General features: G+C 36.6%; 1 protein-coding gene across 1 annotated transcript in view; it reads left to right on the top strand.

Moving 5' to 3' along the window:
• The window catches only part of LOC112723245 (uncharacterized), a 44,794-nt gene that overhangs the window by 7,823 nt on the left and 9,644 nt on the right, over positions 1 to 27,327 (top strand). The window contains 38 exon segments of the mRNA XM_025774509.2: positions 413 to 570; positions 709 to 867; positions 1,480 to 1,572; positions 2,131 to 2,482; positions 2,586 to 2,699; positions 3,068 to 3,163; positions 3,516 to 3,583; positions 4,045 to 4,165; positions 4,270 to 4,423; positions 4,426 to 4,490; positions 4,598 to 4,668; positions 4,670 to 4,820; positions 4,922 to 5,031; positions 7,758 to 7,854; positions 11,839 to 11,937; positions 12,058 to 12,195; positions 12,783 to 12,851; positions 13,829 to 14,147; positions 14,150 to 14,307; positions 14,661 to 14,981; positions 15,144 to 15,275; positions 15,423 to 15,536; positions 15,667 to 15,851; positions 19,932 to 20,040; positions 20,114 to 20,257; positions 20,704 to 20,979; positions 21,326 to 22,000; positions 22,155 to 22,361; positions 22,555 to 22,658; positions 23,074 to 23,369; positions 23,513 to 23,597; positions 24,351 to 25,046; positions 25,139 to 25,457; positions 25,626 to 25,784; positions 25,905 to 26,068; positions 26,213 to 26,393; positions 26,482 to 26,751; positions 26,856 to 27,059. Coding sequence (XP_025630294.1) covers positions 413 to 570; positions 709 to 867; positions 1,480 to 1,572; positions 2,131 to 2,482; positions 2,586 to 2,699; positions 3,068 to 3,163; positions 3,516 to 3,583; positions 4,045 to 4,165; positions 4,270 to 4,423; positions 4,426 to 4,490; positions 4,598 to 4,668; positions 4,670 to 4,820; positions 4,922 to 5,031; positions 7,758 to 7,854; positions 11,839 to 11,937; positions 12,058 to 12,195; positions 12,783 to 12,851; positions 13,829 to 14,147; positions 14,150 to 14,307; positions 14,661 to 14,981; positions 15,144 to 15,275; positions 15,423 to 15,536; positions 15,667 to 15,851; positions 19,932 to 20,040; positions 20,114 to 20,257; positions 20,704 to 20,979; positions 21,326 to 22,000; positions 22,155 to 22,361; positions 22,555 to 22,658; positions 23,074 to 23,369; positions 23,513 to 23,597; positions 24,351 to 25,046; positions 25,139 to 25,457; positions 25,626 to 25,784; positions 25,905 to 26,068; positions 26,213 to 26,393; positions 26,482 to 26,751; positions 26,856 to 27,059 — 7,233 coding nt within the window.

The following is a 27,327-nucleotide window of genomic DNA, read 5'->3' as shown; positions in this document are numbered from 1 at the left end:
TCATCATATAGTATGGGTACTTTCGGCTTTGATTTTAAATTTTAAATTTTCAATTTTGAATTTTGGGCCAAAATAGGTGGTATATATCATAAGAAAGTCTAATATTGTGTCTAAAATAATTTTCTTCACTTTCTCCCTTAATTGTGACATGACCTGACCCTCTTTTTCTTCTTTTATGATATGTAATGGTTATGTTATTTTCTATATATATATATGTGATGTCATGTATTACTGTAATCATATCCTAATTTTCTAGGATATTCTGCATGCTGTATCTTGAACATCTTTGCATGTCTGTTCTTGTATGTGCACATCACAGAAGTGTTATCCTTCAGAAGAGCCTTAGATTTCCAAATAACTTTAACCAATGGACATATTTAATATTTTGATGCCTTTTCCTTCTTCAATCCAGGCTCAGTATCATGATTGGATTAAACTTTTGGAATCCGTTTCACGGTACAAGACATATATGGAAGTTTCTCATTTACGACCAGCTGTTCCCATTTCAGAGGCTCCTTATTTATGGTGGCAGTTTGCTGCACAAGCTGCACTCCAGCAGCAGAAGAAGTGGTAACTTAATTGTTGTTTTGTTGAAATAAGCTCCTACCTTTTAATGGGATAGGTATATCAGAGTATGAGGGTGCTCTATAACAGGGTTTATGTCATTCTAGAAGTTGATGCTGACTTAATATTCTTGCATTAAATCAGTTTTCGCTTGTCATGGGATCAAATTCGGCAACTTTGTCAGCGTCGGCGTCGATACATTCAGTTGTATGTGGCTTCACTTAAACAATCATCTAATGTTGATCACGCTGAAATGAGAGAAATAGAAAAGGATCTTGATTCAAAAGTGATTCTTCTATGGAGGTATATGTATTGCTTCTGTTGTACATTGCATCATGATGATAAATGCTATTTATGTTTGTTCTGAAGAATGGGATGCTTTATGTTATACCTAATACCATTTTACATCCCTCATCCTATTTCAAGAATAGCCAAAAGAGTTGTTTCTAGTTTTCTCTTTGGTTTTGCTTATGGTTGAGTCTAATTGGTTATTTTGCTTTTGCACACCATTAATTGGGAGGTGGGGAGGCTTTTGAGCTAGAGGGAAAATATGTAGAGGAAAGTAAAATAGGTCAAGTTTTTCAAATACCTATGTGAAACCTTAAACTAAGGTCAATGCAGACAACTTATGTCCAATCAGGGGTTGCCTCGAGGAGAGCCATATTCGTAAAAAATGTGAAGACAAGAAACTTCACGAAAGTTATTTTCTCATAGTAATTCTGGTCAAACTTGTCCTTGACTGATGTTTGAGAAGAGAAAAGACTAATGCATATGTTTTTTGCCCCCTGGATTATTTATTTATTTATTTATTTATTTTCGTTATGATAAATTTTATGTTCTTTTAGGAGGGGTCTTACTATTTTTGTCTTCTTCCACCAACATTTTTGTATGTCACCTTTTGCTTGGTATGTATAGATTACAAGCTCGTGCCAAGGTTGAGTCTGTGAAGTCAAAGGTAGCAGCTGATGAAAGGAAATTCCGGAAGAAGGGCTGGTTTTCATTTAAATGGTATGTGTATGTCAATTATTATGATTTTCTTGTCTCTTCTTTTCCTCCGGTGTTTGGATAAATGGAAAAGGTCACCGAGACAACGGAAAAAAAAAAAAAAAAAAAGAGATGGGAGGGTGAGATCCTCCTTAAATGAGCAAAAAATGAAAATAGTTACCTTGAAGCATAACTTTCCAATCTTTCAATATGTCTATGTTGGAAGTCTTCAAAATTTGAGCTTTACACCAACGTGAGTCAAATGTCTAATCTATTATCTATGTCATAATAACGGCTTGTCTGAAGATCCATCATTATTGGTGCAAGAATTAAAGAACCTAAAACTCCAATGGCATATGCCACACATTTGCACAAAGATCTTCCTCCTTCCACTACCAAACTAGCAAGTCGAGGGACAAAGTATTCTGTTATTTCAATCTGTTCTTATCACTCAGAATTATTTTGCTTCCTCTTTTCACTTCTGATGGATTTACTTCAGTAACATTCCCTGCTTTTTCTAAATTATGTTTTTCGACAGATTTTCTGTGTATGAAGATTTACTGTAGTTGCATTTCTATGTAGGCGTGGTGATTCAGAAGAATCCTCTTTGGATGATGCGTCTGAGGGATCAGAGGGTACGGAAGAAACGTTAACCAAAGAAGAATTGCAGGCAATCAATAATTTACTGAGTTATCAGCCTGATGAGGAATCGACGAAGCACTCTTCAAAAGATATGCAAAATATGATCCAACATATGGTAACTGTATCTGTTGGTCAGGCTGCTGCCAGGATTATCAATGTGAATGAGACGGAAATTGTTTGTGGTCGATTTGAACAACTTCATGTGTCAACAAAGTTTAGGCATCGCAGTGTTTACTGTGACTTGTTGCTAAAATTTTATGGTTTGTCTGCTCCTGAAGGTCCACTTACGGAGGTTTGCTTCTGTTTGATGTTTGGTGCAAAATAATTAGCATCTGTTAACATTTATTGTTGTCTAATTTGAAGTTGCTAAAACAAATATTGAACTGGACGTGCAGAGTGTCCATAGTGAGCAGAAGGTAAATGCTTTAGCCGCCAGTTTTGTACACCTACCGATTGGGGAGAATATTGACTGGAGATTGTCGGCTACAATTGCTCCCTGCCATGTTACGGTGATTTCACAATCTTTGGAATGCATTATAAGCCGTGTTACTATATTTTTTGCTTTTATGCACAAACCTTTCTTCTGTTAAAATCGTCTTACCTACTAATAAATCATCAAACCCAAGTAGAGAAATCTTGAGATGATTAACTCTTTTATATAAAAAAACAAAAAGATTTTGAAGGATTCTTAAACAAGTGTTCTCATCAAATCTTTTAAAGAAACAAATTCTTGTAAAGAGAAAGGGTATGGACTTCCATTTTTAACAAATAAAATAAAACTTGAACTGCGAAACGCTAGATCGAAAGAAATCAAACTTTCCAAAGGAGAAGATTATTGTTTTCATTGTTTTATCTTTGGAATTTTTATTACTCGCAGGTTTTGACAGAAAGTATTGATCGTGTCTTAGAGTTTGTTAAACGAAGTAAGGCAGTCAGCCCCACTGTTGCATTGGAGACAGCTACTGCCTTGCAGGTATGTGTGTTTTGTCTCTTTCTTCTAATCATAATAGAAATTTGAGTTAAAAGAAGACCATAATATTGTGTTTGTTCCTGATTTTGCATATATTTGTTTTGTCTTTCAATTACACTTAATAAAAATGAAGAAATTTTAAAATTTATTGGCTTGGAAGGCCTAAAAATGTTTATTTTTTCAAAATGGGAGTCTTTAACTTTATATTAAGCATTAGATAAAAGCATTTAGGGTTTCATATCACTCTCAGGAACTCCTAATGTGAAATATTTCCCCTAGCTTTGATTGAGTGGGATCTTGTTAGAGTGTTTTTTTCCTTTGTGTTAACAAGTCTTATTGGTGATTGCAAGGGCAGATGAAGATTGAGAAAGTGACTCGTAGAGCACAGGAGCAATTTCAGATGGTTTTAGAGGAGAAAAGCAGGTTATCTCTCTTTGTTTTTATCTTTATTTTCTTATTATTTATGTTTTATTTTCTGTCTTTAATCTTTTTGTTACTTTGAATATATTGGGTACTGGATTAGAGTAGCCATAAATAAGAAGAAAATAACATGAAGATAGGATAAAAGATAAGATGCACAATAATTTCTGTACGTGTGTGTTATTCCCAAACATAATATGAAAATTGCACGGAGTATTAGAGACATATTCTCCTGTGTCCCGATCCAATTCTTTATTGCCTCTAACAAGAATTTCCAAGGTAGGGATCTTCTTGAACCACATTTCATGAGATGTGTAGTTTAATGCAGTTATTGTGCCCCAAGGGGAAATTTTCCACCGTTTTTAACAGATGAACAAACTTCGAATAACTTATTAAATTTTTCGGTTAACTTAGAAAGGCATAGAAGGCTCATTTACAGATTCCTGTTCTTGTTGATTTTTCAGATTTGCATTCGATGTTGATCTTGATGCTCCAAAAGTTAGAATTCCTCTCAGATCTCGTGGTTCAGCCAGATGTGATAGTCATTTTCTTTTGGACTTTGGTCATTTTACACTACACACTGCGGTATGCTGCTTGAGCTGTGGGGAATTGAGTTGCACTTTTGTTGTTTGGCCTTTCTATTGACAACGTTGTTTGGCCTTCTCTTGTATGATTTGGTGTTTTTACAGGAAAGCCAGTCTGATGAGCAGAGGCATAATCTTTATTCTCGATTTTACATATCAGGACGTGATTTTGCTGCCTTTTTTACGGACTGTGGCTCTGATTTTGGGAGTTGCAGTTTGGTTAAACCAACTCATGATAGTCAAATAATAAGCTCACCACGGGCAAAGAAGCTGATAATGTGTATTCTGTCATTGATAGGTGTGGAATGGCAGTACTTGTTAATCAGGTTTGTCTGTCGTGTACTTATCAAAACTGTACTACAGTAATGATCTGCATCGCATTTTTGTTGAGCATAATTTGTTCTTTCCTGTTTGTGCCTCTGGTTTTCTGAAGATTAAAGTGCCTCATCCAAGTTACCCATCGACATGTATATCCATTCAAGTGCCAAATCTTTGCATTCATTTTCACCAGAGAGATTTGTAGAATCATGGAACTGCTGAGCATATTGCGCAAGACTATGGAAACATGTAATCAGCCTACACCTGATAGTTTACACTCCAAACTTGCTCCTTGGAGTCGTGATCTAGTTGTTGATGGTAGAATCCTAGTTTGGAAGGTACTTCTGCAAACCTTTTTAAAATTTTTCCGTTAGTGATTATATTTGAGGTAATAACTTTTTTCGTTAAATCAGAAACCTAAATAGCCCTCATCTTACAGGGAATTGGGAATTCAGTTGCTACGTGGCAAACATGTTTTCTGGTGCTTTCGGGGTCATATCTTTATGTATTTGAAACTGCAGAGTCTCAGAGTTACCAGCGATACCTAAGGTTTTAAACCTCCTTTCCTGTTTTAGAATTTTGATATTATTTCCTATTTTAAATTGAAGAGAGAGAATAGGGAAACATTTATATGGAGAGTGAAATATAAAATATACTCCAAAGTAGGATGGCAGTTCATTTGCATGTCCGAAATGGGAACTACGTTAAAAGTTAAAACAATCATGATGCAGTAATGTAAAGAGGACAGTTACTGATGAGAGAGGCATCCTGGTTTATATTGCATTTTTTTCTCTTTGAAAATGCATCAAGTGGTTATTTTAAACTGCATTGTCATAAACTTGACATTCTTTTCTGTTCACCTTATCCTTGATATATTTATTTATTTATTTTTGAAAAAATAAGAATTTCATTAGGAAGAGAGTAGGATAATACAAATTGGGGATAAGGGTTCCCCCATACAAAACAAAGCAAACAAAAGATGTATCTATGAAGCATAGGTTTCCAATATCTGAACATGTTGGAGAGGGAAAGCCCCCTGTAAAGATTCCGAGATCATCCAAATAATGGTGAAAGCAAAAAATTGCTTCTTTTCTACTGCCAAACCCAAGAAACCTATTAAAAATAAGCTGATCTAGGGTCGCATGGCACACCCAACATTCATGAAAGATACTAAACAAATTGTTCCATTAAAAAAACACCCATTGTGCAATGCAAAAAGCAGTTGTGAATTTGGCTGAGTTTGCCACACCCATAACACACGTCATGGGAGATAGCCTTACGTGGCCTTCAAACCTGCAACATCATTGGTATTAATTCTGTTAGCCCTATTGTTGATGAATGCAGCAACTAAGGGTGCATTTGGTTTCCGTTTTCATTTTCAGTGTTTTCTGTTTTCTAGATTTTGTGAAGGAAAAAGTGAAAACAGGAGGTGAAAATAGAAAACAGGATTTTATTGTTTTCACTGTTTTCACTTTTCCCTTCACAAAATCCAGAAAACAGAAAACACGGAAAATAAAAACAGAAAATGAAAACGCAAACCAAACGCACCCTAAGCCTTGTCTTTCTAGGTAGGTTGGCTATAGATAAGATGACACTACAATGCACTATCATAAATTGCTTATGTTGTTAAACCAATTATGATCAAATCTCTTTTAGTAATTTCCTTTAAATTTTTCTTGGCTCTCCAACTACCATTGGATTCCTAACTATCCCCCATTAGGTGCACTATTTTTCCTATAGGACAATCTCCAGAACTTTCCACAGAATCTCCCTTGGTACCCTATTATGCTTAGACTTTATGAATGATAAAGGGAAAGCAGATAACTGCTCCAAATCAAAATGGCAAACCAATTCCCTTTGATTTTCAACAAATGACTTTCTTATTATCGAAGAAAATGTAGACTGTTGAGATTGATCTGCGTATCATATATGTTGGGATGGGGAGTATTGTATGGCTCATGAATTACAAAGAGTGGTATAAGAGATGAGTTTGAAAGTGTAGTTCAAGGCATATGATATTGAAAGTTATTGTATTTAAGAATTCTATTGAGTACTTCTGTCCAAACAAAAATTTTATCCTAGGAAGACCTTTGGGCTCAATTATGGGTTTGTCAAGCAAGAATATAATGGCTTAGGGGAGTCACGTCTCACATGCTGAAGTATTTGTCATAGCACAGCAGAAATATGAAGACCTGTTTTTGTTTTCAGTTTTATTAACAATACCACCACCTTATTTTTATTTTGTTTCCTGTTTCAGGGTTTTATTAAGTAGATATTGAAAACAAGATTGTTGTTTCACTTTTCCCTTTATCCTAAAAATGTGAAACAATGGAAATAAGGTTAGATTTTTGTAATTAAGTTTGTGAATAGAAAATGATAACAGAAAACATTTTAAACACTAAACACGCCCTAGAATCCCTTCTGTGGAGGTAAATAAGCCAGTAGAAGTCTAGAAACTCATTGTAGTTGCTCTAAGACTCCCATTTAATTGTGTATGGAACTGAATGTCTCAAATAAATTTTTACAACCATGAATTTAAGAAGAAATTCGCAATGGGCAAATTATGGACAATAGGGTGCTTATAATGGATGTGAAGATCCTTTAAGCAGTGGGTACTCATAAGCCAAATGTCTTCCTAGAATTTTGTGAGCATCATCACCCATGTGAAAGAAGTTAGAGCTCCTTGAGAATTATAAGTTTTTGGGGCAGGTGTGAGTACTCACTGGGTTAGCTCAGTCATTCCATTCTAAAGCATACTTCGAATTTCTTTGTGCCATAATCCGGACTCAACCATTTCCCTATTAGGTTTTGATCAGACCTGCTAATTGAGAGATGATATCTCCACTGGTTGGCCACACCAGTAAGGGAATCTCTTGATTTTCTCTGTCCTTAGGCATCCCATTCCCACAAGAAGCGGAAATGTGAAGGATTTGTGTGAAAAACCTCATAAATGATAGTACAAGTTTACCTAGTCCCCACACCTCCCCGTCTGAAGAAAAAAGGATCCAATCCTTGAGTGTTTGATGTATAGGTAATCAATATGGGGATAAAGTCCCCATGTAGTTTATGAAAGAATGCTGTTATCAAATAGGTTTCCATAACAAACAATGATAAACGCACCTAATATGAAATAAAATTATAGAAAAGTAAAGGAAGGATCTGTGGTTGTTTATTGATTATAGCTTTTGGTTAGATTTATTCTATTTTATTTTTATTTATTCATTTATTGTTGCAACTTGAACTTTTTTTGTTTAATATATTCTTGGACTTTGCAGCATGGCTGGCAAGCAAGTCCTTGAGGTTCCCCCAACAAATGTTGGTGGTTCGCCATTTTGTATTGCTATAAGCTCCAGGGGGATGGACTTCCAAAAGGTAATATGATGTCTTCTATTCATCCCAACAAAGTTATTTTATACAAATTTTTGGAGCAACTTTTTGCTCAAAACTGTCATTGGCACCTAATGTTGTTTGGTTTTCCCCCTTAGGATTTACTTTCTTTTTGTTTCTTGAGGTGCTATTGGTCATGTCATGTGATGTCAGATGCACCTGAATCAATGATCCATGGTGCATTCAAATTTGAGGTTCAGTTAAGAGAAGTAGGAACACTAAAATTATTTGTTCGAGTCAAAGAACCAGTAGGAGTACTAACCACACAACTAGACTTTAACAGCCTTATGAGCTGCTCAACCTGTTCCTTAAAGATGATTTTGCGGCCTCATAAGCGGTTGGAGTAGAACATGTTTTGGGGCCAGGTTTGCTGTCTTTAAGGTGTCTGGCTTTCCATGAATCTTCCAGCATGTTTCTTGGGTGTGGCAAGCTTTATTGCAGTGGTCACACAAAAGGTTAGAGGGGTTCTATAATTTGGTGAGTTTTGAGTGCAGCAGGTTCCACTAAGAGTGCATTGGATTCCAAATTTTGTTCAGTCATGCCCTTCCCATCATGACAGCTCTATGGATTTTCTCTCTTCTAACTTCTGCAAATACTTTCCGAATTGAGGGTGGGATTGCTCTTCCAATAATTCTGCCATGAACTTCATCTTGTTCTACATTGAGGCCTGTAAGAAATTGAATATTCTCCCTTTTCCTGCTGTTTGTTGGTGTTGTTTAGCATCAACAGCTGTATTCCACTTGTAGGCAGCATTTGGTTGCTGTCCATGTCTTAAGACATGGACACGGCCAAACATGTCTCTCGTTTGGTTTAGTGAAACACATTTTTTTGATGGACACGAGGACACGGATTGACATGGAGACACTAAATTTGTGTACCTCCAAATAGTTGAGACACTGAGACATAACTTAGTGAGACATTGATTTTTTACACTTATACCCCTATTTAATTTTCAGAATCCCAAATTCACCCTCTTAAACTTGTGTCCCTCCTGTTCCTCTCTCATGCATCTTCCACCTCCCTCTCTGCAACTCCTTAATTTATTCTCAGTAGTTCACCATCCTCCACTCTCGCTCTTCCTTTTCATGGTGCCCATCGCCTCTCTCCCTCTTCCTCTTCGCAGCACCCGCCACCCTCTCTCCCACTCTTCGTCTTCGGCCACTGTGCCTTCTCTCTCCGCTTCACCCTCTTCCTCAAATAGTTAGACCTGGGTTCATCTTCTCTGTCGATCGCCACTTCTCCTCCGTGTTTGCTCATTATTCTTCTCTCTCGAAGGGCTTAGGCTTCGGGTTGTCGTCTAGATCCGCCGGTGGCTTTGGGCTTTGACGGCGTCTCCCTCCATCCACTCTCTGGCGATGCCGTTCCCTATGCAAGGAGAACGTCTCCTCCGATCTTCTCACCTTTCCTCCTCTATTCTCCCTTCATTGAATTGTTTTCTATTAAAAAATTGAATGTGTATCTTATTTTGTTTGGGATGCATCAAATTGGATTTTTGTTGTTGATTTTATACATATTAAATTTAATTTGGATTAGGATACTATTGTTTTTGTATTTGGTTGAAGATCGTGGTGCCATTGATGACTGACGATCTAAGAGAGGGAGAAGGACAAAAATTGTGGTGGGGGAATGGTGAGGGTAAAATTGATATTTTGGTGAAATTTTGAGTTGTGTGTTGTGTTGTGTCTAAGTTACCAAAGAAGATAAAACATTAAATGTCTTCTTGTGCCTATGTACTTCTATGTAATTGTGTCTATGTCTTCATTATTTGAGACATCAACCAAACACAACCATAGTTATGTAATTCTCTTCATTTTTTTTTTTTTTTTTTTTTTTTTTTTTTTTTTTTTTTTTTTTTTTTTTTTTATTATATCTCTTCCATTGACTTTACCACCCATGTCATCATCATGGAATTTTCGGTATCCCACACATTATATTGTGGGTCAGTGACATCAGGCTGGCCTTGCTCACGGGTGAGGTATCCAATCTTCCTGCTTCCACAGGCGTACATCTGAACTGATTGGGACCACCTAAGGTAGTTCAACCCATTGAGTCAAATGTGATCTGAACTGAATGGGAGTCACCACCAACCAGTACCCGTTGCTCAGATTTTGAATATGAGGGAGTGGGAGTGGCAGTCTCCTGTTCATAATTAGTGGCTGAGAAACTGTCAGCCATGGCTGTAAATCAGAGGCATAGTGCTGAGATCCTGCCCTAATACCAACTTGGAGTGTTATATTAAATGTACTGAAAATCATCATCTTTATCAAGGGATTACAGAAATAGGAATAATTAGAAAACAGGAAAATACTTGCTTAAAATAAAGGAAAGCTTCCAAATAATAAAACTTTCTAAAAATAAGCTAAACTAACAAGGAAAGAATATTATAACTAATCCTATTTACAGAAAAGGTTCATGAAAGAAATCAGGGAATCTTTTCAGATTTGATGTGCTTCTTGACATCTAGTCGATAGGTGCCCTTGGATTCACACACTTGTTGCTTTTGCCAATAACCTTTGCCATTTGTATACTACAAAGACCTAAAGGCATCCCAATGTAGAGGCATTTTGCGTTATACAGGGTTTGGAAAAGGGGCACACCCAAAGGATGTTCTGTAGGCAGCCTATCATGATGCAAATGTTAATAGTTGATTCCACGGTTTGAACCTGTGACAACTAAGCCCTCTACTACAACTACAAGGACATAAATAGACATAACTTATTGTTCCCTCAATAAGTTAATGAAATTCTTTCTTTTGTTATAGAAAAAAGCGCGCGCGCGCACACACACCACAAAAGGTGGAAAGATGTTGTATTAAACGAGTGAGTTGGGAATTGAAAATAAGATTTCTGACTAAACATACTAGATGAATCTAGGGTAACCTCTTATCTAGGTTATATTATCAAGGAGACCTAACAACATGGGTATTTGCGGCATACAGATATTTGGGGAAAAGTAACGAGAGGTTGCAGTTTTTCACTAATGGATCATTTTTCTTGTGTATCCCTTTTAAGAATAACAATTCAAACAAAAGCTTTGGTTTTTGTGGGAGCTTAAGCTCCAAGAGGGTCCTCTCTATATTGAGAGAGGAGGTGAAGAACTGAAAGTAAGTTTTACTACCAAATTCTTTCCTGCCCTTTGTTGGTCCATGTGGCTTAACACTTGTTTGTTTAAGCATAGTATCACAACTATGTAAACAAAGGTTCAAATTTAGAGGGTTTTGTGGATTTACATATTGCTTATAATAAAATATGAGTTTAAATAAAATGAAGAAAGATTTGAAAAGAAGCACTCCTAAAGAGAGTCTTTAGTCCACAATTTGATGTCTTATTTGGCAGCAAATAGAGTGGGATAAGGTAAAACAAAACAGGACTTTGGCTAGATGATTTCCTTTTTGTTCAACTCTTCAAATTTGGAAACTCCAAGCGTCCGAGTTTAAATGAAGATAGAAACTAGAGTTTTAGTAAATATGTTTATTGAGAAATAGAGATAAAAAACAAAGAGCTTTGCTAGATGATTTTTTTTGTTCCTTTCAATTTTGAAACTCCAAGCGTCCGAGTTTAAAGGAACTGAGTGTTGAGATGAAACCATGGTTCTAAGCTGCCACTCTGTTCTATACATCAAGAACAAATTAAGTTGTTCTGAGTTTGTTTTTATGTTTCCTTTCCTTCAGGCATAACCTTGTGAAGATAAATCTATATGTGGGAGGATACATAGATCTAGAATATTTCTGGTTTGCTTAAAAAATTGTTTACTTGAAAGTGGCGAACAAAAAGGTGTCTGTTTATTATCTGTAATGAATATATTTCTTCCTTCAGTTTTTGTATAGCTAATTATAAATACTGGACCATTCAGCAACATTCTGTTAAGCTTTTAGTTTTTGTTGGTCTATTCATTGAGAATGTGTATTCCTTTTTCTCCCCTTGTTAAACTACTTCCCATTTCTATTTGAAAATATGCATTACTTTACAGGCTTTGGAATCTTCTAGCACCTGGATTTTGGATTTTCGAGAAGAGAAGGAGAAGGCTAGGTGGTTTAAAAGGCTTATACAAGCCACTTATGAAGCATCTGTATGGCATTTTTAATGTGCTCTCTTTTCTATTCCCCTTTTCATTTCCTTAGTTTTATAAGTTATTATTTTCGTGATATTCGTTATTGACTTCTTTAATGTATACATGCTGCTTATGTAGGCTCCCCTATCTGTTGATGTTCTAGATGATTCAAACAGTGATGCTGCTTGCGACAATGTTCTTAATACAAGTAAAAAATCAGCTGACATTGTCATAAATGGAGCATTGGTAGAAACCAAGCTACTTATATATGGAAAGGTTAACGTGTTTCTTTTACGCCTTTCTTTGGAACACATAGGGAATAAGCACCATCTAATATATAGATTCAAATATATTTTCTTGATACATATTTTCTAAGGCATATTTTGTTTCTTCTTGTCACCTTTCTCAAATTTTGACAGGAGAGAAATATCTGAGGTATTCTTAATCAGCATGTTCCATGTTGCATATATTCCCACCAAATGTGTAATCTTAATATACCCTGCTTCATGCCATGTACTAGGCTAGATAATGAAATTTTAAGACCAAATTGTGTAGGGTCTTTCTGATTTCCTATTCATTTTCTTTATTTTCTTATTTCAATTTCTTATGAACAAAACCGTGAAAACAGAGAATGGAAATGGTTAATAAGATTAATGACTTTTATTGTATCTATGTTAAACAATGTTTGGCTAGTATTTGATGGCTCAGACTCTTGTTCAAATCATGTGTTTTTTGGCACTTTGGATTAGTGGATATTTTTTTTCCTAACCTTCCTACCACGTAGTTGCATTAGATCCAAAGGTTAATGTCATTTTGTATTCTTGCAAAATTGATTGAAGCATACCTGTTTAACGTTTGTGCAGGCAGGGGACACCTTAGATGGGAAATTTGGCGAGTCTCTAATGCTTGAGGTTATTGCAGATGGGGGAAAAGTATGTGCAAATAAGCTTCTACACTTGTACTCTGATAGATAAAATCTCAGAATTGCCCTGGATTGGTGAATTTTTTTAAGTATTATGTTATACACATTTATCTTTATCTATTTGAACAAAAACACAGAAGAAAAAAAGGTGGTGGCTATTGTTCTGCATTTTGGTAGTTGAAAAAACCTGAGCTTTTTTTTCCTTGGAGTTCATTTGGCATGCTTTTTTGTTTTCAAAATTATTTTAGTAGGGATCCTCAATAATACATGTTAGATAATATTTTTTACACACGGTGTCTTAGCATTTCCTGTTAGAATATTTAAATAGAATAGATTTAGAATCTCAAACTTCGTATTAAGGAAAATAGTGTTGTTGAGAAAATTGGGTTTAAATAGGGAAGGAGAAAGAAGAGAAGAAATACTGAAATGATATGAAATGCCTTGATTTGATTATATTGTAGTATGTTACATGAGGAACATCCATGCCCGTTTATAACAACAGGAAATTGCTTATCATTTCAAATAAGGAAACAATCCTAGGAGACCAAAATAATTATGACCCAGCAATTAAGGCTGAAGATAGTGCAATATTGACTAGGTTTGCTTGTTTTTTTGTAGCAGAAAGAGACAAGATCTTTTGCAATGTGTAGTAGATTCCACTGTTTGGAGTGTTTGTTTGCAGTGCAATTATCATACCTCCAATGTTAGATTATAGGAAAATGAATTTTACGGGATAGGAATAGACGTTTTGCTTTTGTTTTGTGTAAAGCTCATGATTTATTTAGAGGACTTTCTCTCTCAAATTTGTTGAGAGATAGGGAAGCTACGCTTCATATATATCTTTTTCTTTTGGTTTTTGCTCTTGTATGGCGGATCCCTTATCCTCCTTTTTCTTGTACTTTTCTTCTTTCGGTCTTGATGACATTCCTTTTTCAAATAATAGTAGTTCAACAACAATGATAATGTGGCTTATGCTTTCTTACATAGATGCATCTGGCTCTTGCAAATGCTGACCTGACAATGAAGATGAAGTTGCATTCGTTGAAAGTTAAAGATGAACTTCAGGCTCGTCTGTCAGTGACCCCACAATATCTGGCTGTTTCTGTCTTGAAGGAGAGTGTATCTTCTTCACCCTCTGCTTTATTTGATTCACATGGGAAGGATGCATCTCTTGGATTTCCTGATGATGATGATAGCTTTAGTGATGCTCTATCTGATTTCATTTCTCACGTAGAAGGGGGAAACCATTTACATAATATGGATTTGGATATGCAAGGGGGGATGGGGATTGCTTCTGATTTTGAACTCTTGAAAGCTTAATACATGAAAAAGAAATTGAGAAGGGAAAGTACACTCCTCGAGAGGTATATTATGAGGCTGAGGGAACTGATAACTTACATTTTGTGTCTGTCACCTTTGCAACAAGAAGTTCAAGCTCACCTGATTATGATGGTATCGACACACAGGTATTTATGGATTCTTAATGATTAATTGTTGTTTCTCGTATAATCTTTTCTTTTATGATATATGACATGAACTATCTCTCCTAAAAGTTTTAGTTGTTAGGTAGAGGACACACAAATAGTTATATATCTAATACGTCTCTTCATACAAGAGCTTCCTTTATCCATAGATCTAGAAGAATGGAGGTAACAAGGACCAATTTAGACCTTTTGGTTATAGAAGCTTTGATACCTTACACGACCTATCACTCATAAGAGTTTAAGTTATTAGATAGAGGCACATGAATATTATATATATATATATATATATATAATGACACAATGTTATGTTTACATTTCTGATTGATAATTTTCAGATGTGTGTTCGAATGTCCAAACTGGAATTTTTCTGCAACCGACCAACTATTCTTGCTTTGATAAGCTTTGGCTTGGATATAAGCTCTGGAAATAAAGGGAAAAGCGATACAAGCACTATAGCCACTTCTCCTGAGCAAACTTCCATGAAGAAGGATAAGACTGATGAAAAAGAACGTGTTAAAGGATTGCTAGGTTTTGGTAAAGAGCGAGTAGTATTTCATTTAAACATGAATGTGGATAGTGTAACTATTTTTCTTAACACGGAGGATGGTTCTCAACTTGCTACCTTAGTACAAGAAAATTTCCTAGTGGATCTTAAGGTAATGGTATAACTTTAATTAGTTGATCTAGAATCCCCTTTTCCTTTGTAATTTTCTACATGGAGTTCTTTTCATATTTCGTCATTATTCATTATTTCATACCTTAGAGGTGTTCTTTTTTTTCTGTCAACCATCTAAAAACTGAGATATCTTCTTGTCTAGGTTCATCCAAGTTCTCTTTCTATTTGTGGAACATTGGGAAATTTCAGACTTCGTGATACATGCCTTGGACCAGAACAATGTTGGGATTGGCTTTGTGACATACGCAATCCTGGTGTTGAATCACTTATAAAGGTTTCTCTCTGCTCCCCCCCCCCCCCCCCCCTTTCTTTAAACAGAAAAAAACCCCTCAAGTCAATGAACTGTTTGGAGATCATCTATCTGTTCTCTTTGTATTCATTCCAAATTTTTAAGCTTTACTGTTGTACTTTTTCTTTTTAGTTCAAATTCAATTCGTATAGTGCTGGAGATGATGATTATGAAGGATATGCCTACAAACTGCAAGGTCAACTCTCAGCTGTTCGCATCGTTTTCCTTAATAGATTTGTGCAAGAGGTATGCTAAAAATCATTGAATTTCTTTAAAGCTGTTTGCATCATCTCTTGTTCAGATACCATTTGACATGAACCATCTGTTTGCAATACCTGACTTTATTTATTGAAGTAATATTATGATACCTATGCAGATAATGGTGTACTTTATGGAACTTGCCACCCCTCGTACAGAAGAAGCAATCAAACTTGTTGATAAAGTTGGAGGGTTTGAATGGTTGATTAAGAAACATGAAATAGATGGAGCTACCGCACTCAAGCTGGATCTTTTACTTGACACTCCAATTATCATTTTTCCAAGGGATTCACTGAGTAAAAAGTAAGTACAAGTTTTAACTTTCTTTATTATTATTATTATTAGGTGTCAAGCCTCAGTATAAACATGAAAATTTAGTAGGGTGTAAATTGCATTTCTAGGTGATGCATTATAAATCTGAACTTAGGATAACTGGGACTCTGGTGTTTAGCTGAACTGATATACACATTTGTGGGTATATTGCTAGTTTGCTACCATTGAATGATGTATATTTGGAAAAATGAATTCTCTTCTTTCATTGCATTTCAAAAGGAGAAAATAAAGTTTGAGTGAAAACAGAAGGCAACTGGAATTGAATTTAGATCATATGTTATAGAGTATAATATGTGGTTAGTGGATTAGGTGAAGGTTAGCGTACAAGGTGAATGATTAGTGGAGATTAGTGGAGTTGTTAAGCGATTAAAATAGTTGTAATTATGACTATATATATGTATCAATTGTGGTATGATATCAAGGGAATACACACATTCTCTTGAATCTCTGTTTGTAACATGGTATCAGAACCATGGTATTTGCCTTGAAGAACGGTGAAACCACTCTGTTTGGCCTTCTCTTCCGTGCATTTCTCCTTCCTCTTTTGTCGCTGTTTGGATGCTTTCTCACCTCACCATTAGCTCACCCTCTCTGTCTCTTCTTTTCGAGTTTAATTAGCGAAAAACCACCCTCACCCGCCGCCAGCAGCTCATTGTCCATCTCCAAAAGCCATGCTTCTTTGAGTCACTTTTTGAGCCAGTTTCCGACGTTTTCACCCATCACTGAGCATACCATCGTCTTCTTGTGTCGTTCCGAGTTTAACGAGCCCAACTACACCCTTTGCCGTTGATGGGTGCGCCTACACGCTCCACCTGAATGGGCTGCCTCCATCAAGCATATGCTCCATCTCCTTCGTTCAATCTGTGTCGTCTTTCTTCACATTTTCGGTCATATTACTGGCATTTTCTTCCACCACCGATCCCATCGTTCAACTTGTCTCGTTGTTCTAAGTCCAATGGACCCAAGATCGTCGCCGTCGGAGCTGTAACGTGCCTCCATGCGCCTCTCAAACTTTGCTGCCACCATCACTTCATCTTAGATTCCCAGATTGCACTGCAGCCATTCGATCAGCATACGAATCAACGGCTCTGATTTCGAAGATTCTCCATCGTTTGATCCATGTGCAAATCAACGTCACAGATTCCACTTTCACCATGTCCGTCCCGGCTCGTTACCAGTGATCTGTCCGACCCTTTTGCGTGTTTGCCTGTGTCAACCCTACCGGTTCCGCGACCCGCATCCGCATTCAAACCGTGTCGCTGATGTCAGCATAATGCTGAGTCAGCGCGCTAACGTGGTTCTCTCTCCAATCAGGCTTTGCTACGTGTCTCCTTTCCGCTGACATGGCAGATCTAGCTGGCTGCTGACGTGGCATCTTCGTGTGAATCCCTCCTAGGGTTTTTTGGCATCCTCTTTTCTATTTTTCTCTGTTTTTGCGATTTCTGCTCCGATCTTGCTGTTTTCACATTTTACAAGTATATTTACAATTCTCATGGAGAAACCAATTGCCTTTCAACCATTCCATTTGCACCATGTCATCTTCAGCTTTCATACAGTTTGCCATCTTTTTGGCACTATTTCGGCAGTTCCCCCTTCTGGCAATTCCGTCTGCGTTTTTTTCTGGCAATTCCGTCTGCGCTTTCTCCGGCAGTTCCGTCTGCACCCGCTCCGCAGTTCGTCTGCGCTCATTCCGTTAGTTTCTGCAATTTTCCTTATTCCGTTATTTTGAATAAGTTTCAAACTCAAGTATCCACTCGAGTTTTCAGGGGATATTAGAGTATAATATATGGTTAGTGGATTAGGTGAAGGTTAGTGCAGTAGGGGAATGATTAGTGGTTGTTAAGTGATTAAAATAGTTGTAATTATGAGTATATATGTGTGCATCAATTGTGGTATGATATCAAGGGAATACACAAACACATTTTCATCAATCTCTGTTTGTAACATCTTATATCATCCTCTTCTGTGTATGATATGCTCTCTGGTTTACATTTTTCTCTCTTTTCTTACTCTCTCTTTTATTTAAACAGTTGTTTTATCAGTGTAATCGACTCTCCTAAGGTTATGTTTATGAGTTGGGATTTGGAGGGGAAGGATGGAAATGGAAGGGAACGGCCTAAAGAATAGAATGAACTTAACTTTACTCTTCATTACATGAGTAAAGTGTAAGATCCGGGTACCAATATAGTTACACTTGACAAATAATACAGAGAATAGAGTAGAATATAGTGTGTGGTAGAAGATACAGCAGAAGAATAAAGTAGAGAATAGAAGAAGATGGAATAGAAGAAGAGGAGCTGAATCATATTAGTTAGGTATCATTCTTGCGTCTGAAAATGTTAAGGAATGTAAGAAATGTGCAGAAAAGGAAGATACATGTAGCATTTGAGAGGCTACTACTTTCCTATGGGTTCTGTCCAGCCTAATCTCCAACCAAATTCACGCCAAGTGCCCAAGTCTCTTCCCTCTTATAGTCGCTCATTTTTCTCTCTCCTCTCATAAAATGGCCCCACTTGACTACTCTGCCAAATTGATAAGAGTTATTTACAATAATTTTCCTCCAAAATACCCTCAATATCTATTTCTTTCCCCTAAACCATATAGATTATGCTAGTTGAATGATAAAGGCCATGCATGATTTCGATATCTGCATATCTTTTGGGATCATGTTGATATTCAATGTTGTGAACTTGCGATGGGTGTAGGTTAACTTGAAATCAAAAGAGCCTTAAAGGAAGATTAAAGTTTTGGAATCTGGAAGCTTTTTAGGAGAAAGTTGAAATATAAAGGTCATGCATGGTTTTGATATCTGCATATCTTTTGGGATAATGTTTGTATTCAATGTTGTGAGCCTGCAACAGGTCTAGGTTAACGTGAAAGCAAATGAGCCTTAAAGGAAGATTAAAGTTTTGGAATCTGGAAGCTTTTTAGGAGAAATACTTCATGATATCTTCCATTATAGCCTAACCACTCTTAACAGTAGAGTGACAACTGTCATAATCTCTAACCAACTTTCTCTAACTTGGCTAGTATCCCAACATGCCCCCTCAAACTGAGGGGTGTAGCTTCTGTTCTCCGTTTGGTTCTGAATTTTAGAAAGGCACTGGCCGAGAGAGGTTTAGTCATGGTATCTGCCATTTGATCAAGTGAAGGAATGTGCTGCTGATGAACTTCCTTCTATGATATATAATCTCGATCAAATGTACCACGGCTTGTTTTCTACTTGACCAGGATAGGAGATTAGGACCAATGAAGATGCAGAATCCACTTGTGGAATTTCAATCATCAATGTCATTGCCCCAATCTGAGCCTGTTAAGCCATAGATTCTGTTCTCACTTTCCTTTGCTTTCTGAAATTGCAACCTGTAGTGTATACTTCCTGCCGAGTACCTCAATATCCTCTTTACTGCCTTCCAGTGACTCTCAAGTAGCTTATGCATAAATTGTGATACTTTATTCACTGCAAATGTGATGTCAGGTCTAGTGATTGTAGTGTACTTCAGGCCTCCTACCACTGACCTATACAAAGAGGCATCCTGAAATTCTATATCCCCATATGCAGAGATCTTTAATTCTGAGGTCATTGGTGTTGGCATGGGTTTGGCTTCACTCATTTTGGCTTTTGCTAGGAAGTCTGCTATGTACTTTTTTTGTGAGAGCTGGATTGTTCCATTCAGCTGTTTTTCTGTTTCAATTCCTTGAAAATAGTTTAGTTCTGAATTTTAGAAAGGCATTGGCTGAGAGAGGTTTAGTCAAGGTATCTGCCATTTGATCAAGTGAAGGAATGTGTCGCACATGAACTTTTTTAACTTGGCTAATATCCCTAACAAGTCCTGTTATGTTTTCTACTCAATATCCTTCTCAACCAATCATTTGGTGAGAAAGATCTTTTTTCTCATCATTTAACTTTCCCTTTTTTTTCCCTTGTGTTTCCCCCACATCCAAACAAGGAATAAACCTTAAGCTAATTATGCTATAGAATATAGAGCTTGGTTGGTTTTTATATCCGACAATTTGAGAATTGTAATCTCATTTCTTCTTGACTTGCAGCTTTATACAACTTGATCTGGGTATGCTACAGATTAAAAATGAATTCAGATGGCATGGATCTCGAGAAGAAGATCCTTCAGCTGTGCATATTGATATACTTCATGCCCAGGTATGCATCTGTTGCCATCTGTGCTATTGCTATTATATTTATTTATATCTTTCTGACTCCAAGTTAACTGCAGATTCTAGGAATTAACATGTCTGTTGGAATTGATGGTTGTCTTGGAAAACCAATGATACGGGAAGGTCAGGGATTTGATATATTTGTCCGTCGAAGCTTGAGGGATGTGTTCAGGAAAGTCCCAAATTTTTCACTTGAAGTGAAGGTATGCTAGTGATTAATGTTTTCTTTCAGTTAAGCTTTCTTCAATGTGTCTAAATGAACCAGCAATCATGATGAATTATCAATTTCTGGCTCACATTACCTCTAAATGGAAAGAAGCCCTAATGTTTAATATCACCTTGTGTAATAAACTTTGTCTGCTTTGGTTTTATTGGATCACTTCTGTGTCAAATTGCTGGTCATAAGAAAAGCAAGTTAAAAAACGTATTTTGGAGCTTAAGAGTTGGTTAATTGGCCAGTGGGAAATTTATCTATTTCATTCCATAGTAATTAAGAATTATATTATACTTGTTTGATGTTGCTATGTGGAAGACAATGAAACTCCCAATAAAAAAAAGTTGATAAGCAGAGAGTGCCAATAAAACATGCTGAAATTCTAATCTGACATTGTAACCAAATTTTCATTTGTTTTTATTACCTCTTATGCAGGTTGATTTATTGCATGTTATAATGTCTGATAAAGAATATAAGGTGATTTTGGATTGCACTTGCTGGAATTTAAGAGAACCACCGCGGCTTCCTGCAAGCTTTCGTGGTGGAAGTTCTGATTCAAAGGATACCATTAAGCTTCTGGTGGATAAGGTTAATACGAATAGTCAACAACTGTTGTCACAAACCGTTACAATTATGGCGGTTGTGGTGAACCATGCCTTACTGGAGCTCTGTAATGGCACTGGTGGGGAATCACCTTTGGCTCATGTTGCTGTGAGTATTGATTATTACACACCTGAATTTATTTTTGTTTTAGTATTTGGTAATAGTCTTATGCCAAACATGTCTAGTCCACAGAAGACTGCATTTTAACACTGGACCTATCCGAATCATAATGTATCCATTGTCAGATTTCATCAAATACTTTTCTTTGATATCGGTCTGAGTGTGCTTTACTATTTAGTTTTCTCACATTCCTTCATTTTATACTACAATTAATCCTTTTGTATGGCATTTCTGATGTGGTGTGTGTGTGTGTATATATATATATATCAGCTTGGTATGTCTGAATTAGATGTTCCTTTTGTTTTTATATATATTTATTGCATATTTTTTGCAGATTGAAGGTCTTTGGGTTAACTATCGCATGACTTCTTTGTCAGAAACAGACCTCTTTGTGACAATTCCAAAATTCTCCATACTAGATGTCCGCCCTGATACAAAACCTGAAATGCGTTTAATGCTTGGATCATCTACTGATGCTTCCAAACAATCAGTTACCGGAAAAGTTCCCTTTGCATTAAACACGGGCAGCTTTCGAAGGACAATAAGTGATACTGGAGTTGATGTTGATATGCCCATTTCAACAATGTTTCTGATGGATTGCAGATGGCGGACATCATCTCAATCGTTTGTGATTCGTGTGCAGCAGCCCCGGGTCCTTGTTGTGCCAGATTTTCTTCTTGCAGTGGCCGAGTTTTTTGTTCCTGCTCTTGGTGCACTAACCGGAAGAGAGGAAACAATGGATCCAAAAAATGATCCTATCAGCAGAAACAACAGCATTGTACTGATGGAATCAATTTACAAGCAGAAAGAAGATGTGGTGTACCTCTCCCCCTCTAAACAGTTAGTAGTCGATCATGTAGGTGTTGATGAATATATATATGATGGTTGTGGAAAGGTTATTTGTTTATCTGTTGAAACAGACACAAAGGAAGCCCGCACCGTAAGGTTTAGGCCAATTATAGTCATCGGGCATGGCAAGAAGTTACGATTCGTTAATGTGAAAATTGAGGTAATATGCTTTCTGTTTATATTTGAAAGCACTCGAATATCATTCTCAAAGCTTTTTTCCGAACCCAAAACTTCCACAATATAATTAGTACTTATGATATTTTACCCCAGTTGGTTCCTTATGGGATTCTTATACCTTTGTTGTTTCTTTATAGAATGGTTCTCTTCTAAGGAAGTATACCTACCTGAGTAATGACAGCAGCTATTCAGTCTCTATTGATGATGGCGTTGACATTGTGGCTCCAGACATTTTGTCATCCGGTGATGAGAAAAGCCTTGACAACATGAATCAAATGTCAAGCACTTATACAGATAGTCAAAGTGAATCAGAAATGACTCGAAGTTTTACCTTTGAAACTCAGGTAATATTCACACAAATTGTATGGATAGTGTGCATTAGTTGAAACGATTAAAGAAAAAAAGACCTTGAAAATTTTCTTGCTTTAATCACCCCCACTCCCCTCTCCAACAAAAATGAAATAAAATAAAATAAAATAAAAAGCTACTGCTTCCTGTTGTTTGGTTGCCCTCTTGATGCTGTATTTTTGGTGTTAGGTTGTTTCTTCGGAGTTGACCTTCTATGATGGTACTAAGTCATTTCTGGATGATTCATCTTATGGCGAAAAGCTTATCCGTGCAAAGTTGGACATGAGCTTCATGTGAGATATCTTGGTGGACAGCCTTTAGTTTTATTTTGGGGGAATGATATGATTTAGATTTCTCATCCTAATCGAATTCTTATTTTATCAATAAAAAAGAAAGAATTCTCCATTTGGGAACAATTAAACCAATAGCTACTCTTTTGACATTCAGAGCTTTTTTATTTAATTGTTCCCCAATCTGAACTGCTTTTACCAAGAATTTTCAAATTGTAATATCCCATTTTTTTCTTTTGAAGCCATCATTAGAGTACATTCTATATCTCCCAATTTTCTAACTGATTCAATTTCCCCCCCTTTTTGTGTTGGGGGGGGGGGGGGGGGGGGTTGTACCTTCTATTTTGGTTTCTGGAAGAATTGAAAAGATTTTCACTGACAAGCATATGGCTTGTACCATTCTGTCCATTTGGAATAGGTATGCCTCTAAGGGAAAAGACTCTTGGATTAGGACCCTGGTGAAGGATTTTACTCTTGAGGCTGGCTCTGGACTTGTCATTCTAGATCCAGTTGATATATCTGGGGGATACACTTCTGTGAAGGATAAAACAAATATTTCTCTGCTGTCAACGGACATTTGTGTTCATCTTTCACTCAGTGCTGCTACTCTTATACTCAATCTGCAAAGTCAGGCATCTGCTGCATTAAGTTTTGGAAATGCAACTCCCCTTGTTCAATGTTCCAACTATGACCGAATTTGGGTGTCTGAAAAAGGTATTTTCCTAATTGAACAAAATACTTTGATCACATTCTTTCTCGTACGAATCCTTCTCTAATCTTAGTTATGTACTTTAATGTTATATAGTGTACTCTATATCTGAGAGACAATGGACTAATTGGTATTCTTCACTCTGCAGAGACTGGGCCCAACAAAAATATTACCTTTTGGAGGGCTAGAGCACCTTCAAACTATGTTGTATTAGGAGATTGTGTGACATCAAGGTATATTCTATTTACTTGTTCCCAGATCTACCTTGTCTTCCACGTTAATATTCTTGATCATGCCCAAACAATGTTCAGCAGCACTCAATTAGTCATTGATGAAGTTCTTGAAAGAAAAGATTGCTATGAGATATCACTTAAGATGATAACTTATGTTCTTATTTCCCCTGTTGTCCAATTCTTCCTTTATACACAAGTAAACAAAAAAGGTCACATAGCAGAGAGACTCCCTGCACCTTTTTCATCACTTCGCAACTCTTTCAGTTGTAGCATCCCAAGATACTGAGTATTTATAAGTCATCTGGTGTTCAGAAGAAACTTGCAACCTTAATTGCAGGAAAGAGTAGTGAGAGCAGAAGAGTGGGGTTCTGAATTTCAGCATTTTACAATAATTAGCTCATAACAAGTCTAATGTTTATTATTGAAATCAATTTTAGAATAGAATAAATAAAGAATGGTTTAAGAGCACTATAAAAGGAATTGTTTTCCTAAAAGTTATTAAAAAGATAACCTTTTTATGTTTCTAGTGCATTGAGTATATCAAAAACTTCAAATGTTTCTATTATTATACTATTACAATGTACCCTTAGGGCACAAGATAGCTAAATCCATGAAGAATATTGTTGTTCCATTTGTCACAGTTAATTTTGATGAGATAACTTTTTTTTGTAATGAAGATTGTCTTTATGTTTTCTTCTTCTGGTATATTTTAAATTCCTAGCAACGTTAATATATTTCTTGATGTCATGTCAGGCCGATTCCTCCTTCACAAGCTGTAATGGCAGTAAGTAACACATATGGCCGTGTAAGGAAGCCAGTCGACTTCTATCTTATTGGATCATTGCTGAAAATTTTAGGGCATGATGGTCCTGATGGCCACTCTATTTCTGGCAGTGATTGTTCTCTTTGGATGCCCATTCCGCCTCCAGGTTATGTAGCTCTCGGCTGTGTGGCCCATACTGGGAACCAACCACCACCAAAACATGTTGTTCACTGCTTACGTTCTGATCTTGTAACATCAGCAGAATATTCAGATTGTTTGCATAATATCCCATCAAATGAACAATTTACATCTGTATTTAGTATATGGCGCCTTGATAATGCTGTTGGCTCTTTTTTCGCACATTTTTCAACTGGTTGCCCCCTAAAAGACAGCTGCTATGACCTAAATCATCTGCTTCTCTGGAATTCAAATCGAGCTCCTTTGATGGACCCCTTCTCAAGTTTTAATTCTGATAACGAAGATATTGAGGATACAAGAAAAAGTGTAACCACATCTGGTTGGGATATTGTCAAGTCCATATCAAAAGCAGCTAACTCCTATATATCTACACCAAACTTTGAAAGGATTTGGTGGGACAAAGGCGGTGACCTCCGCCATCCAGTCTCTATTTGGCGACCTATTGCACGTCATGGCTATGCTGTTGTGGGTGATTGCATCACTGAAGGGTTAGTCCTTGTTATTTTTAAAGTCCTTCCTGTTCATTCCTATTATCTATCTTTTATTTCACCTAATGACTTCCTCTTACCATGCATTTCAGCCTAGAACCTCCTGCACTTGGAATAGTCTTCAAGAGTGACAATCCTGATCTCTCTTCAAAACCTGTTCAGTTTACCAAAGTTTCCCACATTCTAGGGAAAGGGATTGAAGAAGTTTTCTTCTGGTATCCTATACCTCCACCAGGTTATGTTTCTTTGGGATGTGTTGTCTCCAGAACAAATGAACCACCAAGTGCAGATTTGTTTTGCTGCCCAAGGATGGATCTAGTCAGCCAAGCAAACATTCATGAGGTTCCCCTTTCAAGATCTTCAAGTTCAAGGGCTCCTCAATGCTGGAGCATATGGAAAGTAGAAAACCAGGTTAATTTTAACTTGCTTCAAATACTTAATTCTAGATAATTTTGACTTAATGACTTTCTAAAGTTTATATATATAATATGTATATGCTAGGAAAATCTTCTGGCAATGCTATTATCTCTTAAACCTATGAAAGAATAAAACACTTATTATCATCCTATATACTTGCAGGCGTGCACTTTCCTAGCTCGTTCTGACCTTAAAAAGCCATCAAGTCGTTTGGCTTACATAATTGGTGATTCTGTGAAACCAAAGACTCGAGAAAACATAAATGCTGAGCTGAAGCTAAGATACTTTTCTCTGACAATTTTGGACAGCTTATACGGAATGGTGTATTTTCTACACCTGTTAAAAATATTATTTCATTCTTTCAGAATTATTTACTAATAATTATAAGTCCTTCTCATTTTTCCCTCATAATAAGAATGTTCATTTTCAACCGCCTTTCAGATGAGGCCTCTATTTGACACTACAATTACCAATATTAAGCTTGCAACACATGGTGGACTGGAGGGGATGAATGCAGTTCTGATTTCTTCAATTGTTGCTTCAGCCTTTAATGCTAAATTAGAGGCATGGGAACCTTTTGTGGAGCCATTTGATGGAATATTCAAGTAATAGATTGTTAGAAGCTATTTTTTATTCAATTTCTTAACTGCAAACGTATACTGAGTTCAGTTTCTTCTCTTAATTTTAATCTTGACCTATTCCTGGCTAGAATATGCTTTAGGTAGATGATACCTTTTCAATTTGTTTAGGTTTGAAAGTTATGATACGAATGTACAATCAGAATTTGGAGTTGGTAAGAGAATTCGAATGTCTGCTACCAGTATCTTGAATGTCAATATCAGTGCAGCAAGTCTTGATACCTTTGTGGGGAGCATTCTTTCATGGAGAAGACAGATGGAACTTGAAGAGAAAGCATCAAAGTTAAATATGGTCAAATTCTGAATCCTTTGTTCATTTAGCTTATTAGCTTTTAAACTTTATCCTTTCTAGAAGCCTAACTAACTGTTTGGCTATCCAGGAAGCTGGTGATCAACAAAGCAAAGGAGAGGATACAGCTTTTTCTGCACTAGATGAGGATGACTTGCAGACTGTGGTTGTAGAAAATAATCTTGGGTGTGATATTTTTGTTAAAAAAGTTGAGCACAATGTAAATACAGTTGACAAACTGAACCATGGCGATTGTGCTTCTGTGTGGATCCCACCTCCAAGGTTTTCAAATAGATTAAATGTTGCAGATGAATCTAGAGAAGCACGTTATTATGTTGCTGTACACATTCTGGAGGCCAAGGTTGTAATATGCTGGAATGGTTTCTACAAAATTTTAATCACATTCCTTGTTCCCCTCCCCACCATGATTGCAAAATTGAAATCGAATCTTCCAAATTTTTGCAGGGTTTATCTCTCATAGATGATGGTAATAGCCATAACTTCTTCTGTGCTTTGCGTCTCGTTGTAGACAGTCAGGCGTCAGAGCAGCAAAAGCTTTTTCCCCAGAGTGCAAGAACAAAGTGTGTGAAGCCTGTAGTATCACAAAGTGATCAGGATGAAGGCACAGTGAAGTGGAATGAACTTTTCATATTTGAAGTTCCTCGAAAGGTATTGTGTGATTAATATTGTTTTACTCGTTGTTCACTTAAGTATTATTGTGTGCTTATCTTCTGAAGATATTGGCTTTGTCAAAAGGTCGTTTTCACTAAAGCATCACTCATGTCTATTATTATCGTCGTTATTTTAAATTCAATTGCTAGCTATATTGCCTGTCGAACTGCCTCCATTTTTTGTCCTTAAAGGTTTTTAAATAGCAAATTTCCATCCCCACTCCTCCAATATATACATTTATACTTTATCAGTTTCACTTTTTTCT

The sequence above is a fragment of the Arachis hypogaea genome, chromosome 11, assembly GCF_003086295.3.
Source record: "Arachis hypogaea cultivar Tifrunner chromosome 11, arahy.Tifrunner.gnm2.J5K5, whole genome shotgun sequence".
NCBI classification, from domain to species: Eukaryota; Viridiplantae; Streptophyta; class Magnoliopsida; order Fabales; family Fabaceae; genus Arachis; species Arachis hypogaea.
Note: the sequence above shows the minus strand (reverse complement) of the source record. Positions and strands in the feature narration are given on the sequence as shown.